The 16,726-nt window shown below is 58.7% G+C and overlaps 1 protein-coding gene across 7 annotated transcripts in view; it reads right to left on the minus strand.

Annotated features, from left to right (window-relative positions):
• The window catches only part of HDAC7 (histone deacetylase 7), a 35,596-nt gene extending 19,220 nt beyond the window's left edge, over positions 1–16,376 (minus strand). For 5 of the 7 annotated variants that reach the window (XM_036864954.1, XM_036864956.1, XM_036864953.1 and 2 more), the window contains exons 1-2: positions 6,382–6,448; positions 777–827 (exon numbers count right to left, since the gene is read on the minus strand). In XM_036864954.1, coding sequence (XP_036720849.1) covers positions 777–827; positions 6,382–6,433 — 103 coding nt within the window. In that variant the 5' untranslated portion in view covers positions 6,434–6,448. Of the gene's footprint in view, positions 1–776; positions 828–6,381; positions 6,449–11,559; positions 11,729–16,062 lie in introns of those variants that run through there. The other 2 variants (XM_036864951.1, XM_036864957.1) reach the window with 2 other exon arrangements.
• Positions 16,377–16,726: the final 350 nt, after the last annotated feature.

Below are 16,726 nucleotides of genomic sequence, written 5' to 3' on the forward strand. Positions count from 1 at the left end.
TGTTTCTTGGATGGATGGACAAACTCCTTAATCAGCTGCCCCCTCCTTTGGAACTGGTCACATATCGCATTCGACTATTATTTCTCTTTTTACTTGTATATCTTGTCTCCCCACCTGCCTGTAAGCTTTTGGTGGCTACGACTGAATCAAAGAAGACAGCGGCCTTCCTTTCTCCCTGCCGTAGTTTGGGTGTCAGGTGTGCACCTTGCACCCAACAGGCCCTCGTCCGGTCCAGCCCCCGCCCCCGCCCCATGGGCACGTCCTAAACCCTCCTCGCCCGGCACGGCCTAACAGCAGCGGGGGCAAGGAACGGTGAGAGACCCACGGAGAGGGGTCCTCTCCCTCCCGCCCGAGCAGCACGAGGCATCTTCCCACCCCGCAGGGCTGGTGTGAGGACTGCAGAGCCTACAAATGAGAACGAGCCGCCTCGCCCAGAGCCCCCGAGGCAGGGGTCTGAGCATAAATATTAGCTTCCTACTTGCCTTCCTGTTTCACTGCACCAGCGTGGACAAGAAGAGCATCCTGCCTTTCCTTTTCCTGTTGTGCTTCCCAGCTCTGGGGCCAGCCTGGATCCAGAGTTGCCGCTCTTATCCCCCCTCTTACCCCTTCCCCACAAAACCCCAACTTCGCCCCCTCCCCCAGAACCCCAACCTCCCAACTCTCTGGCCAATCAGCCAGCCACCCTTCTGAACCACCCCTCAGCTCCTTGCCCCCCTTCTGTCCTTTCCAGCACATCTTCCACCCCCCACCACGCTCTCCCTCAGGCCCACTCTTACCTGTGCCAGGGGGACTGGGGCAGTGGGCACCCGGGCTCACCTGGGTCCCATCTGTAGAGAGAAGAGAGATGGAGTGAAGCGGCTGCCGGGAGGGGCAGGGGGGGAGGAGGAGGAGAGAGGGCCAAGCCAGGCAGGCTGCCTGCTGGTCCCGGAGGCCCCACTCCGGCCCGAGGGCACCTCCAGCAGAAGCTAACGGAAAAGACAAGACCCCACCCCATTCCTTTCCTCGAGCTCCCGTGCCGCCTGAGAGCGATCCCCAGCTCCATCTTCCTCATCTGATCTTTCAAGCGGCTCAGGTGTCTTGCTCTGCTGGAGCTCAGTCCACAGCAAGAAACTCAGGAGGCCCTGGTGTACACAACGGTGCCCTCAGCCCTCCCTGATGTGCTCAGATACAATCTTCCTTGGGCAGCCAAACCAGGCTCCCCTGGCCCGAAGGGGGAGAAGAGGGCTGGGGGGCGAGGTGGGAGAGCACGGCTGGTAAGACTGCACTAAGGATGCCAGGAGGGAGATGGGGAGCAAGGGAGAGCAGGCCTGGAAGGGGAGCTGGGGCCCCCTCTGAGGCTTCCACAGTGCGGGAGGGACCGGGTCGTGGCCTGGAGGTCAAGTCAGATCTGGTGGGAGCTGTGAAGTGGCGGGTCTGGAATGCATAGCTCGAGGGCCCCACGGTAGGAACCCCTTTCCTCCCTCCTGCCCCATCCTGGGTCCTGCAGCCTCTGTGCCCCCCGAGAAGAGAACCACTCAGCCTTTTTCGTGGATAACCTGAAAAAGAAGTCTTTCCTTCTGGAAATGGTCACCTCTCCCAGGCTCCTAGGCTCAGCCCAGGGCCCCTCATCCCGTTCAGAACCCATGGAACCCCATGGTAGGGCCGGTGCTGTCGGAAGCCGAGAGGCCAGGGGGATCCCAGGGGCTGGCTGGGGTGGGGAAAGACAGAGCTGAGTCCTGAGGCCACCTTTCCCTCGTGCTGTCCCAGCTCAGGGCCAAGGGGATGGAGCCTGGCGCCTGGACGCCTCCTGGAGGGGGATGTGGTAGAAGCCCTCCTCAGACAGAAGGGGCATCTTCCGAAGGACAACTGGCAGGCGCTGCACTGCTGCCTAAGGGGCAGCCCCAGTCCTCTTCCAGAAGCTGGAAGAGGAGAAGTCCCTGCAGGCAGGAGCCTCTGCGGGAGGCAGCAACTCTGGGCACGGAGAGACTCCCACCAACTGCCCTCAGACACTAGTGGCCCGCGCTTCCGATGACGACATTTGGTAGGGAAATGCCGCTCCACCTGTTCAAATGCTGCCCATTCTCTGAAGTCCGGTGCAAGGCCGTCTCCTCATGAAGCTCACCCTGACCGCCCTCCACTTACCACCCACAGCGCCCACTCTGTGCCCACCGCCTCGACACTCCATTAATCAGGGTCTCTGCGGTGTCACTGCTAAGCCATGCCCATCTGCTCCTAACACCTTGCTGGGCACCTGGCGTGCTCTGTTAGGAACTGGCGACTTGAACACAATGACGCTCCCCTGGCCCCCTGCCTAGCACATGGCATGCGTGCTCCTCAGGGTTTGTGAGCCTCAGGGAACAGGAGTACGGGAGGCAGCCTCCCCTCCCCAGGATGTGGTAGCCCCCCACCCTGGACTCTCTTAGGACCTCCCCTTTCTTCTGCGGGACCTGGTCCTCCAAGAGAGGTTTCTGAACTGGGCTCCCGGGTGCAGTCCCGGAGACCGTGTCTGGCCTGGGGTCCTTGGCCTCCAGTCCCTACCTCCTGGGAATTCTCCCCTAGCTCCCTCGGTCCCTGCCTGAGGGCTGGCCAGCGGCTCTCACGCGTGGGAGCACAGCCAGCTTCTCTGTGCCCAGCTCCCCTGGTAACCATGGATTCCGGACACTGTGCACCCTCTGGATAGGACAAAAGCTAATGGCCCTGAAATCTGTAGTGTTTGTTACGGGGCCCAAAAGGGACGTTCTGTGATGATGATCTATGATGATATAAACTCTGTTCAGAAAAGCTGTGTGTGTGTGTGTGTGTGTGTGTGTGTGTGTGTATTGCCGACAGGGGCAGCTTCTAAAAGCAATGCCTCGAAAAAGTTCTGTTTCTCCTCCAACCCCCTAGGTTTGTACTGAGAGCCTTTGGATTCAGAAGAGCCCAGAGCAAGAGAGATAAGATCTGGGGACAGCTCTCCTGTGTACCAGAGAGAGGAAAGTATCTAAAGGCACCCAGGCAGCGGCTGTACTGAAACCAGAAAGCGGCATCCCAGGCTTGGGGATGAATCTGGGGACCCCTCTTCTCATCAGCGCCTCTCAGAGCGCTGTTACCACTAATCTGGGGTCAGACTGAAATAAAATCAGGAGTGAATGGACCCGAGGGACAGAAAACACTGCGTAGGGCTGGACCCTTCTCCACACAGCTCCGGACCTGGGTTTAGAGCTCTCATTTCTGGAATCCTGGCCACCCCCCTATTTCTATCTTCTTTGGAAGCAACTCTAGTCAGGCTGAAGAGGCAGTTTACCTCGTGCTGAGGTTCCTATCAAGTCACCTTCCCCAACCAGACACCTGATCTTACCCAGAAATCCCACCCTAATGGGTCCACCCCGGCCCTCAGCAACCTCCAGGGCAGACACAAATGCCACTCTTCTGTCCCCTAAGCACAAGCTGGCCTCCCACTCCTCCCTTGTTGCCCCAGGCCCTCACCTGCCCAGCAGATGTGACTGGAAACCCGAGCCCGGCCTGACCACCTGCTCTCCCGGTGCTGCCAGCCCTGCATCGGGGAGGGCTTCCCCAGGAGCAACGCCACCCACAAGCCCCCTCCTAACGCCGCCTCCGATGTCTTTGTCGAGGCTGTGTCCCCCTCCCTGGTCTCCTGAGGAGCTGAAAAACGAGAAGCAGGCAGACCCAGGCCCTGCAGGCAGAGGAAAACAGGCAGGAGCAAGAGGCCAAGCCCTGGGTCCAGGGCGGACTCCCTCCATCCCCCACCCCGCCCTCCTCAGCTCGGGTCTGCTTCCCCTGACACGGGCAGACCAAGTTTGACTTCGTGGGGGGCTGGCAAAGAAGACAAAGCTGGGGGTGAAATGGCTTCAGGAAGGCCCGAGAATAAATAAACAGAAGAGAGAACATCATGGCTGCCTGACTCTCTGACACAGAGTGAGGACTGTGCAGTGTACATTGGATCTGATGGGGCTTTAGAGATTTGCAGGCCAACACTCTCACTTCCCAGGGAGGGAAAGAAAGAGGGCAAGGGCCTATGTCATGGTCACCCAGCAGGTCAGTGGTACAGCCAGGCCAGACCAGACCAGTGCAGGGGGAAACCGAAGAAGCTGATCCCCAAAGCAGGTACTAAGTACCTCTGTGTGAGGTCACTGGTCCAGGTCTCGAAGGGATGGAAAAGTGAATAAAACCTGGTTCTCACTTTAAGGAGTTTAAGGTACAGCCCACAGTTTTTTTTTTTTTTTTTTTTTAATTGAAAAGTATACTACTTGCAGTATACTAATTATTTCAAAGTATACTTTGAAATAATTCAAAGAGCCCCTGAAAGTATGAAACCAGAGGTTTCTCACTCATCCAACTCCCTAGAACTTCCCTAGACTCAACCCCTTTTAACAGTTTCTTGTGTTCCCCTTCCAGAAATTCTCTGCTGGTTATTAATTCTATTGCTCATTATCTTGGCACCAAGCTGCTTATTACTCAGATTTATCCAGAACCCAGTGGGCTGCACGCTGGCTGGAAACTCCTGCCCCATGAAGTAATAGAAGCGAGGGTCCACAGAACAGGGGACATTGGCTTTGAGGTCAGATGGACGTGGGTTCAAACTCTGACTCCCTCAGTGACCGGCAGGGAGAGCCAGGGACACGTTGCAGCCTGGGCAAGCCTTGGCTATGCCTCTGAAATGAGACGATAAGAATATGGACTGGGAAGAGGTCGTCTGAGATGAGCAACGCTGTGTGTGAAGCAGGGAGCACACGGTGGGTGCTCCCGCAATGGTCGTGATTCATACTGCAGCCTCCCTCTGGCACAAGCATTTCAGTGTCTGGTACCACCTGTGTCCTCCCCTCGTCTGCCACAGTCCACTTTCTCCCAGATGTATTCCCGGTCCCATCTCTTAACCCGACTCTCCCAACCACAGGCTCTTCTCTTTCTCCTCCATCTGAACTTCTGTAAACTAACACTTTACTGTGTGCCAGGAGTTGTTCTAGGTGCCCCACGTTTGCTAATTCGCCTAACCCTCATGACAAACCTATGAGGTGGTTACTGTTTTAATCCCCATTATATAGATTAGTCAACTGAGGCCCAGCAGTATTAAATAACTTGTCTGAAGGCACATAACATGGGAGTGGCTGAGCTGGGACTCGAGCCAGGCAACTGGGCTCCAGAATCCATGTTGTCAAGCGATCCTCTCCGCTGCTGCTCCCCAGCACTTCCACTCCCACAGGCCAGCGGGTGGACAGCAAATGCAGGACCCGGCAGGGCACAGGGAAAGATCAAAAAGTCCCATAGCCCCCCAGAGACCCGAACGAGCGGCAAACTCCAGCCCTGCTGCAGGTTAGAGGGCAGACGCTGCCTGTTCCACCTTTGGGCCCCCATGAAGACAATCCCCCCAAATCACTTATAGATAGCAACTGCTGACTCCGCAGATTCTAAGAAAGGATTTCGTACTATAGGTGGGAACAGGGGCCGGCGACCCACAGGATGGGGGCTTGGAGGAACACTGGCTTCATCTTCCAGGCGGTCGGGGGCTCTGCCCTGTCCCTTCTTTAGATGCTCCCAAGTCCCTCTGAGGCTTTCTCAAAGCACGCTCCGCTGGGCGGGCGGGGCGGGCAGAGGCTCGGCTCCCAGGTGAGCGGCCTGGGATGTGGACCTGCCCAGACAAAGGCCTCCAGTCAGGCCGAGGCGGGGGGCCGCTGCTCTGCAGGCTCAGCAGCTGTGCGCCAGGCAGGAGGCTGGACGTGAGGGCCGCAAGGCCGGCCCTCCGCCTCCGCAGCCAGCATGCCCCTTTCCCCGCGCCTGGGGCCCTGGGGCAGCTATTTTTAGCTCTTGACACCTGGGTATTTTGCAGCCGCAGGATGTCCGGTTTGGAGTCTCTTTCTGGGAATCCCACATGGGGCAGTTGTAAACAGCCCCACGCAGCGGTGGCCCGAGCTGGGAGCTGGCACCCCCCTTTCTGCTGTTTGAGATGAATCAAACAGGAAGCAGACGTAACCATGGCAGCGGCAGCTTGAGCTCCCTGGGGGTGGGAAAGCGTCCTCCCTGGCTCCTTGTCCCTGCCCCAAGTCCATTCCATTTTGTGGCCTCTCCTCACAGATGGCAGGGGGAGCTGGGCCGTTCTGAGTTGTGAGCGGCTGGCAGTTCCTGGGACTGGCGCTCTCTGGAGAGCCTCACTGCCCTCTGGCAAAGAAAAACAGAAGTCCCTCCAAGCCCGGCCCGCTCCCGCTCCCGGGGCCTCTCAGCCCACCACTCAGTCTCCCCCGGCTGCCCTCTGTGAAGGTGGGAAGGGGAGGGCAGAGCCACTCGCTCAGGGTGTGCGGCACCCCTGAGCAGGCAGGTTCCCCCAGTCCCAGGCCCAGCCCCCTGGTCCAGCCTGCCCTAGGGTTTCCCAGGTCCCGAAAGGCCTCAAAAACCCCAGTTCCCACTTACCCTCACTCCCCTGTTCCAGGAGCACCAATCCCTGAAATAGGAAGTTCAGCATGATGTCTAACCACCATCTTTCCTATCATAAGCAAAACAGCCCGAGCAGTCAAGATGGGGCCCCCATCTGTAACACGGGGAGAAGAGTCGAGTTTCTATCAGCTTCTGCCTTTGTCTCTCCCCCTCCCCCACCCCCTGGTGCCCCACTTACACCAGCTGCTCCCTCTTAGCCGCCCGCCAGCCCCAGCCAGTCTTTCTCAAGGGCCAGCGCTTGCCCCAACAGGAAGCACGGTCACCGCCCCGGGGCTGTCTCGGAGCCGCTCCTTTCTCCCCTCTGAGGTCTCCTGTTCATGCCCTCGCCCTCACTGATCCCTCAGCTTCTGGAGACCCTGCTTCCCTGTGCACCCCACCTCTGCCTCCCGCAGGTTCTGCCTCTCCCACATGTGCCTTCCCGGCTCCTCTCACCTGTGCCACCCGCGAGGCCACTCGGCCCACTCCCGAGACTGCCAGGGAGAAGCTTAAGCTACGATACTAATGTCCATCATTATTATTGTATTATTAGCAGTAACTAGTAATATTAGTATGGTCAACAACCATGTGCTGAATGCTTACTGGGTGCTGGTTACTGTGCTAAGCGTCTGACTTGTACCGTCTCATTCAGTCCTCACAACCACCCTATGAGGTCGATACTGCTACCATCCTCACGTTACAAAGGAAGGAAACTGAGGCTCAGAGAGGTTAAGAAACTTGCCGAGGTCACACAGGTGGTAAGTGGGGCTTCTGGGACTCCAGAACCTAAGCTATCATCACTACACTGGTGTTTACAACTAGTCCCACCCACCGAGGTGAGGTAAGGCCACCAAGGGGCCACAGGACATAGTGCGGTCCCAACATCTGAAGGCCTGGGCGTGACTCACATGTTCCCACAGCGCCGGTACTCCATCCAGAAAACAACAACAAAAATAAAAACAGAATCCTCTCTGCCCGTGTCCCGCACATGCTTTTTCATGCCCAGGAGGCACTCCCCGACCCCATCCTCACTTCCTTTTTCATCTTACGTTTTCCCTGCTTTTTAAATGTACATATTACCATTGTATCATTTCCTGTAAGCTGCCCCCAGCAGGGTATAACTAAACAAGCAAACTCCCAGGTGCCGTGGAGGATCAATGCTGTGTGAAAGCACTCTGGAAACTGTCAAGCCCTGTCTAAAATGCAGGTTGCATAACCAGAGCAAGACACCCACAGAGCGGCTACTTGGGAGTGAATCGAATCCCCCAGGGAGGGGATGCTCTCGCGCTCTCTCACATACCGGGGGAGGCCATGGGCAGGGATGGAGGCACCCACAAGTGCAAAAGGGAGCACCCATCTTCAGGGCAGGCTCCTGGGGACTAGGAACATAACCAAACAGCCGTCAGCACCCTTGGACCTGGGGCAGGGAGAGACAGAGGCCACAACGAGACCTTGGCCTGCTCCATGGCCCGGGGCATCACGGATATGAGTCCGCGAACAGCAACAAGCTACGAACGCTGGCACTCACAGGGATGCCACATTAATATTCATGACAGTAAATACCAGATCCCCATCCCAGTTATGCCCCAGAATCCCACTCATTGTGCCTGTTATTTTTGGAAGATGGCAGAACTCTGTCGGGTAGATTCTCCAGGTGACATGATTCCCTTTTGTGGCCAGGGCTGCCCTTGAGACTCGCTCAGCTGGGGTTTTTCCAGACCACAGATCCAGCCAGGGTGCTTACACAGCTTTCAGGGAATTCAAAAGCCAGATGCATAGTCCTGGGTACAGATTTGGACAAACCAGCTGTGAAGGACAATTTCTAGCCAACTGCGAATTCGATGAGATGAAAATTTACTGCACTGGAAGGTGATCACTGACTGAAAAAAAATGGCATACGTGGTATGGTCTTGTTTTGGTAAGAAGCACGATATATAAAGGCATGTCAGGAGATGGGAAGGTGTACACTGAGGTACTGTGGCAGTGATCTCCCATTGCTGGGATTGGGATGTTTCTTATTCTTTCATTTTTGCTCCTCTGTGTTGTCTGATTGTCTACGATGCACAGGAACTGCCTCTGTAATAATAAAACAGAACTGATGTGTATACGTACACCCACACAATATCAAGATGGCACTGCCAATGGGCGGCAAAGTCAGGATGCGACCTCTGGTTCCCGTGAGAACTAGGACATAGGGCTTTCACTGATTCCACGTATTACATTCTTGGACCCCATATCCTCTGGAGTTCTGCATTATCTACAGCTCAGCATCCTCTGCCTCTCCCGAATCATACAGAGGGCCTAGCACAGGCCTGGGCACCAAGTCAGGACTGACTTAATGGATGCCTGTAGGCTGAATAATGATGATTTCCTGAAAGAAATGCCTCCTGCCCCTTCCAGGGCCACTGTGCTGGGAATACTGACTGCTGACATCACTGACCTTCTCATCCCTCCTCTGCCTCATGCTCCTCTTAAAAGCTGCCAGGGAGGGGGCTAAAATAAAGGTCACCCCAACAGATGCTGGCAAGGTACTTACTCCACAGCAGGGCCATCAGGGCCGGTCCCATCCCAGACCCTCCCCAGTGCCAGCTGGCAGCGAGGCCCTCAGGTTCCCCCGCATCCTGCCTCACTGGGAGAGGCCAGGGGTGGGGGAGTGAAAGAGAGAAGGGGTCCACCCTGTGACTTCTGGCTATAGACTCCCGCTGTTCCAGGCCCTTATGGGTGGAGGAATCTGGAACAGTGAATTTGGCCTGGTTTTTCCTGTGAACTGGGGCTGAGCCCAGTTTCTGTTCTTCATGTCTTTAACATTCCCTATCCCTGACCTTCAAAAATATGAACAATAACATCAATAATAGTGATAATATTCTGTGTGCACTGACTTCATACCAGACACAGCGCTAACCTTACTTACTTTAATCTTGAGAACAACTCCAGGAGCTTGAAACTATTATTATTTTCATATTACAGAGATGGAGAAACTGAGGCACAGAGAGCCCTGTGCCCAAGGTTACACTTAGTGGTTTGCAGGAGAAACAAGGACGCTGCCACATTCCTCCCTCTGTGTCCTCACTCGGAAGGCCCTTCTGCCGAGCTTTGCAACGGGCACAGGAGAGTCAAGGGTGATCATTCACATCTGTAGGGTGCATTAGAATCCACCGCGTGTTAATACGCGCGTATGAGCAAATCCCCACATGAAAGACTAGGAAATCAAGTCTCAGAGCCCTTGGCAGCCTTGCACGAGGTCCCATAGCCATTCAGCTGGGATTCAAACCCAGGTCTTTGGTCTGAGAATAGCAAGCTTCTTCCCCTCTATCACACAGTCTCCTTGGCCCAACTCTCAAGATGGCTCTGAAGGCCTGGAAGGGAGATGCACAGCCTCTAGCACCCTGGAGATGAAGCCTGCGCCCAGCCCCTCGCCCGGTGGGGGTGGGGTGCTGTGCCAGCACCTCATCAGCGGCTCCACCGTGACTCACTCCTGGGACCCAGGGGAAACACAGCCCTGAGCTGCGGGCAAACACGGCCTGCCGCCTGCCCCGCCTCCAGCTCCCCGCCTCCACATTTGCTAACCGAAACCCGGCTGCTGCTATTTTTAACCCTCCAGCTCCCCCTGGCCTGGGGCTCCCCCCTTCACCCCACCCCCACCCCCTGCCCCAACCGGGTGCTACGAGCCCGTCATTCTGAGAGCAGTTCCACAACCTGAACGCCCAGGAGGGCGCAGCGGATGCCCGTGCAGGTTTGTGGGGCGAGCAAAACAAGACGGTTACGGCCCCGTCGCCCCGTCGCCGAATTCCCCCACCCCGACGCTTTCCGAACCTGTGGCTCCCCGCCTGCCCCGCTTCTCCCTGTCATCCTGGCAGCGGGGGAGGGAGGAATGGGACTTCCAGGGCTGGGGTGGGGGGGGGCGCTGCAGGAGCCAGAGCTGGCCTCCTCGGGGTGCAAGAGAGCTGAGCTGGACTCCCGAAGAGAGATGGGGTCCCCCTCATCCCCCCCAGGCCACCAGGCTCGCCCTGAAAGCCCAGGGTCTCTGCCCACCAGAGTTTCCAATCCCTGCAGGCAACATGGGGAAAAAAGGAAGTGGCTGGTGAAGGGGTGGGGATGGTGAGTTTAGCCCAGGGCCCTCCTCGTGAGATGTCCCCTCCCCATCCTGGGCAGAAGGCCTGGGAGACACAGGAGTCCAGGGGGTGACTGCACCCAGCAGCCTAAAGGAGGCCCAGGGTTGAAAGACTCCAGGCAGCGGGTTGGAGGGTGGGAGGCCAGACGGGGCCTCTTCTCTTATGTGAGGGCTCCTCTGATACTCAGCTCTCTGAGGAAAGGGCCCTACCATCCTGCAGCCGGCAGCTCTGGGGCCCCAGGGAAAACCTAGCACGAGAAGAGCCTGGAGGTGAGAGGGGTCTGAAGGCTGCTTTGCTGACGTGAAAGTTAACCTCCTGAGACGGGGGTGAAGGGGTAGGGCTGCCGGGGGAGCCAGGGAGGCACTGCCTTCTAGCCGTCATCTGCTGCCCCCACCCAACACCTCCCAAGCCCCCGGCTCAGAGTCTCACCCAGTTTGAGCAGCAGATCCCAAGGGCCCAGGAGAAGCTCTGGAGCGCCCAGCCAAAGATCTGCCCCGCTCCCTCTCTCCTGCCCCGGCCCCCTGCTCGGCCAGCCTCGGCCCTCCCTTTGCCCTGTCCTCGCTGGCCCTTGCCCCAGCCCTTCTTTCCGGTGTGTCCTCTCTTCCAGGGCCCAGCTCCTCGCTAAGCCTTGACCCTCCTCTCTCCTCAGTGATTCCTGAGCCAGGTACATAAATCCCAGTGGCCACAGAGGCAGCCAGGCTAGACCAAGAGGGGAGGGGCTTGGCACTGGAGTTGTAGGGTGGGGAGATGGGGAGGAAGGGAACGAGGTGGGAGGAAGGTGAGGCAAGGAGGGTCAGGAATGGGCTGGCACTTGAGAGAGGCTGCCGCCTTCCCAACACCCGACGTGTCGACAGGGCCCTGGACTCGGCCCTGCGAAGGGAAAGAGGCCGCTCCCCCAAGCGCCGAGGCAGGCTGGGTCCAGCCCTGTCCAGCTCCCCCTCCTCCCCTCCCCTCCTGCCAGCCTCTGGGGGCTGCTCGAGCAGCCAAGACCCTGCTGTTCCATGCCAGGCAAAAGGCTGGCGATTGGGCTCCAGTCCTCTGCCAGCGCTCAGCCCAGGTCTCTCACCTGGATCCAGGCGGTTGCCAAGAATGGCTCAGAAGCTCTGAGGGCTCACTTCTAGTCGGGGGAGGTGAGAGCAGGCATCGATGTCACTTCTCAGGCAGGCCTCCCCTGGCCGCCCCATCTAAGGAAGTGCCACCTTGTTATTCTCCATTGCCGCACCTGGTTCATTTCCTTCTTAGGGTTTATCGCAATGGGTAGCTAGATGTATATACTCATTTCTTTACTTGCTTACTTGTCTTACTGTCTCCTCCACTAGAGTGGAAGTTCCCTGAGGTCAGATGCCCTGCCTCTGTGTTCACTGTGTATCTGTGCCTGGGACCTGGCACACAGCAAGGCTCAGTAAGCATCCAATGGGTAACTAAATAGCTGAGTGCCTGGCTCAGTAAAGGGGGCCTTCTGGTTGCCAACCTCACTCTTAGGATTGACAAGCAACAGTTCCAGGATTTCCCCAGGGAGGAGGAAGCAGGATGTAACAGGAAGAGCAAGGTCAGGAAGCCCGGGACCCCAGGGAAAAGGTCAAGGCCCAGTAAGCATCCGCACCAGTCCCATCTGGTCCACGGCATCACGCTGAGTATGGACATGTACACAAATGCACACGCAGAGGACGCACGGGTAGGTCCTGGACTGGTCTTGAAAGGCTTGAATTTTGTCCTGGTTCTTCCTCTTAATATCCCTGTGTCCTTGGACAAACCACATACCTTCTGTGGGTCTTAGTTTCCTCAAAAGAAAATATGAAGAGATTGGTGGTCCTCAAACACGGCTTTGCACCAGCTCACTGAAGCACATGTCAAACTCCAGATTCCCAGGCCCCACCCCTGCAGATCCTGAGTCTATCTAGAATGGGGCCTGAAGATCTTTATTTTTAATACATTCCCAGGTGACTCTAAAGCAAATGCTCCGGGAACCGGCATGAGGAGGGATGAAAATGCTTTCCAGCAAATACCTGGACTTCTATTAAAAAAGCCACTCCTGCACAGGCATACATCCCCCCAAAATGTGTCCATATACCCCATGCAGAGCCATGAATTGCAAAGGTGCACAACTCTACAGACGACACACATCTGTACTACACGTGTGCACGTCCCCCAGACACCCAACAAAGAGTCACCACATGGATCACAAATTGCCACGGGATCACCTCTGCATACGCAGCCCAGGGGCACACATGCAGGCCCACCACCACATACCCAGTGTGCACACACACCCATCACGTGTTGACCCACACTAAACAGACACTATCCTGAATTTATTTTGCCTCTGGGAACTGGTCCAGGACCAAAGGAGCTATGCTCTGCTGATGAAAACATCCCTCCCGCCTCTGCCACCCCCCACCCCTTGCCCCAGGCAGCATGCTGTCCAGCTCCCCCTCGAAGGGGGAGAGCTGCTGGAGGACAGTGGGGAGATGGGATGAGGGGAGGCACGGAGCCCTCCCCGAAGTCCAGCAGGCCCTCTCTTCCCCGTCCCCCCCAGGAGGTGCAAAAGGGCCTCCACCCAGCCCAGCCCCCGACCCCGACCCCCAGTGTTCACTCAACCCACTTGCCTAGATTCCCAAGCCCTGGGCCTAGGGAGCCAAAATGGCAAGGGAGGTGGCCAGATTGAGGGACTCCTCCTAATACTCAGACCTCTAAGGAAAGGGCTGTCTGGGGGCACTTTCCTGCAGCTCGAAAGCCTGGGTCCCCCAGGGAAGGTTGCCACAGAAACAGGGGGAAATATCACAGGGAAACACAATACCCGGCAGGGTCACCTGCTGACCAGGCTTCCTGCTGTGTTGCCCACCCCCCATCTCATTGCCTTCTTGGCCTCCTTCTCTGGCTCCTATTCTGGCCTTAGCCTAGGCCTCCTCACCATTGCTCTCCTTCCTGCCTCCCCTGGGTTAGGGAAAGCAGCCTTATGCAGAAACTCTGCCCCTTTTGGTTCCAAACAACAACATCAGGGATGGCCCAGAGCTGAGTCCCCCGCTCCTAATCCTACCAGCATCCCCACCACAGGAAATCAAAGCTTCCTGCCCCAGAGGAAGTGCCCCATCTAGTGAACAAATCCAACACATAAACGCACAGTCCCGGAGCCTTGGGGAGGACAGAGGCCAGCTCCCACGCCTTACCCCGGCCCTGTTGCCAGCAATACCCCACACCCCACTACAGGCCCCAGTCTCAACGCCGACTGAGGACAGGTCAGGGCCGAGGCGTGACGGGGGCGTGGGCAGGACCTGAGCCAGACCAGGGGAGGAGAAGGCCAGGAGAATGGGCACGGGCAGTTAGAAGGTCTGGTCCCAGCCCTGCTCAGCCTGCCATTCCCTGGCTGGGTGACCCTGGGCCTTGCATTAGCTCATCTTCTCTCAGACCCCTGCCAACTTCAAAATTACTAGCTCTTACAATGAAAGGTCAGGAGAAGGAAGACACAGAGATGGCAGGGGTTACGCAGGTTTTGGCCTTGGGCAAGGACGCCTGCAGCTACAGGAGGGTCCCCACTCCCTACGCCCATCACACGTGCGTTTCTCACTTCCAAGGGCTTCATATCCGAATTGAGGAGAGGATGGACGAAGAGAAGGTTCCAACTCTCATTCCCAGAGCAGGATGAAAGCTGGGGTCCATGATTCCTGAAGGAAGTGGGGGGCATAATAGCCCCCACCGATCCATCTCCTCCTCTGTGGTCATTTTACTGATGGGGAAACTGAGCTTCAGCGTCCAAGCGGAGTGACCCCAGTTTAGATTCTTGGCACAGTCAGTGCAAGACCTGAATGCAACCTTCTCAGCCTCAGGATCACAGCTTAAGACTTGGTGGCCAGAGAGACGCCCACCCCTGGGCTCAAGCTAAGGAACGCAGAGACCTCGGGAGAACACTTCCCGGGGCCATTCCAGATGTTATACCAAGAAGCAGCTCTGAGCCTGGCCAAGCCAGGGACGAGAAACATGAGGGGACGAAAGGCAGGGGAGGAGTCTCAGCAGGTCCAGGACCTGGTTCCAATCCAGGGTCACTGGGAACAACACAGCAAGACTGCTTTGCGCCTTAGTTTCCCCAGAAGCGACTCCACAGAGGAGGAAGCTTACTTATTAATTCAGGTGGGTAGAGGGAACAGAGCAGAGTAGGGCGGTTGACGTGCTGAGCAATGAGGAGGTAAGAGATGTCTGGCAGAGGCTGGAGAAGGAGCTTCCAAGAGGGCTGGTATGAGGAGAGGAGTGTGAGTGTGCGGCAGCCTAAACCACTTGGAGGACCTGGCCCGTGGGGTCCTATGGGGGAGAAATGGGCCACCAAGGTGGCCCATTAGGAGGTAGGAAACTGAGTCACATTCTCTTTTCTTTCAGCCCAGTGGCTGGGCAGGGGTCTTAGGAAGGTTCCCATGGATCCAGGTGCAAGTCCAGGGAACAGGCTGATGAATCCAGATGTTGAGTCCCCAGCAGGGCCACTGAAACTGGTAGGCAGAGCTGGGCCTCAAGCAGATGTTGAATGAGGGTGTGGGGAGGGATGGGCAGCAGCAAGACAGCCAGTGTTCAGATGCAGGGGGAGGCCTCTGGGGTATGCAGGACAGCCAGCAGGGACGGGGGATGGCCTGGACTTGGCGGGAGGAGCACCAGTGGCTGGCAAGGTCAGATCCGAATGGGTAGCCTGGGCAGCGGGAGGGAAGGAAATGGGGGTAGGGGGAGCTGGGTGGCCTGCAAGCCCCGGAGGTCTCTCTCTCTCAGCCCACAGGCCTAGAAACTCTGGGCGTCAGGGCCCAGCCCAGCTGCCAGATTTGCCGCCTGCTCTTACTCCCCAGGACCAACAGACCGCAGGCTTGGGGGCACACATCCTGTCCCCCCCACCACTCACTACACAGCCTGCGGTCACCATCTTCCCGCGCCCCTCCAGCACCGCCGCAGCTCACTCGGGCACAGGTGTCTCTTCACCATGATGGGGTGAGCAAAGGTGGGGGGCGGGGGCGGTGCTGAGAGAAACCTCGCTGTCAGAGACCCTCCCTCCCAGGGATCACTCTTCCCAGCGGAAGGGTCGGAGTACGGTCCGGCCGGGATTCGCGGGATGGGGGCGCTGATGTCCGGGGCTAAGAGCCCGGCTCCAACTCAATGGGTCCTGCCCTTTGCCCTGCGCTTCCCAATCTTCCGCCCCGGAGCACCGCCCCCTCCCGGGGCCGCGGCAGCCGTCCCTCGCTCCCGGGTCCCCCGGTCCGTTCTCCCCGCAAACGGGGGTGATGGGACGCCGGGCCCGCGCACCGGCGGCCCGGGGCCTCCAACTCCCTCCCTCGGGCCTGTCGCTGCCCCGCGGCTGGCGGATGTGGGCGCCCCGCTGGAGGCCCGAACCCTCCGGCCCCGGAACCAGCCCGGGCCGGGAGCCTGCCAGAGCGCCGCGGAGACGGGCGGGGCGGGCACGGTCGGGGGGCGCGCATGCCGGGCCGGGCCCGCGGGGCCGCCCGGAGCCCGAGCCGGAGCCCGAGCCGGAGCCCGAGCCCGGGCGGGCGGCGCTGGGTGCCGCGCGCAGGGCGGGGCGGGCGGGGGGCGGCAGCCCAGTACTCACCAGCGCCGGGGCTGTGCATCCAGGGGCCGGGGCCCTCAGAGCGGGGGGCTCATGGCGGGGCGGGGGGCTGGGGCGCCGGCCTCACATCCCCCCGGTCGCCGGAGGCTGCGGAGCGACTGTGAGACGGCGAGAGGAAGGGAGGGGGCCGGGAGGGGGAGGGCCCTGGCAGCCCGGCCGGCCGGGTAGGATGACAATGGAAGGAAATGCTTTATCTGAGTCTGAGAGCGGGCCAAGGGGGAGGGGAGGGAGGGGGCCGGCGCTCGCGGCCCGGGGACACACCACCTCGCAGACACGGCGCGGCGCCCGGGCTGGCGGGCGGCGGACACCCCGCGCGGCCGGCTCGCGGAGAGGCAGCGCCGAACCCGGAACGTGGGACGCGGCCCCGACCCGCCCGCGGACGCCGCGCTGCCGCCCAGCCCCGGCCGCCGCGCGGCGCAGCGACCCGCGCACAATTCCCGGAAACTCAGATACCTGAGCGCACGCACCCTCGCAGACACCACGTACGCGAGCACACATCCATGTTTACCCGGGGCAGACTCGTTCACACAGACACTCTGCAGGGGAGGACCCCCGCGCTCACAAGCACACACACGTACGGCCCATCAGCCAACAGCTACACAGGGGGACAGCGGGACACGCGTGGAGTCCCCAGTCCCGGCGAGGA

This window comes from Balaenoptera musculus, chromosome 10, assembly GCF_009873245.2.
Source record: "Balaenoptera musculus isolate JJ_BM4_2016_0621 chromosome 10, mBalMus1.pri.v3, whole genome shotgun sequence".
Classification (NCBI taxonomy): domain Eukaryota; kingdom Metazoa; phylum Chordata; class Mammalia; order Artiodactyla; family Balaenopteridae; genus Balaenoptera; species Balaenoptera musculus.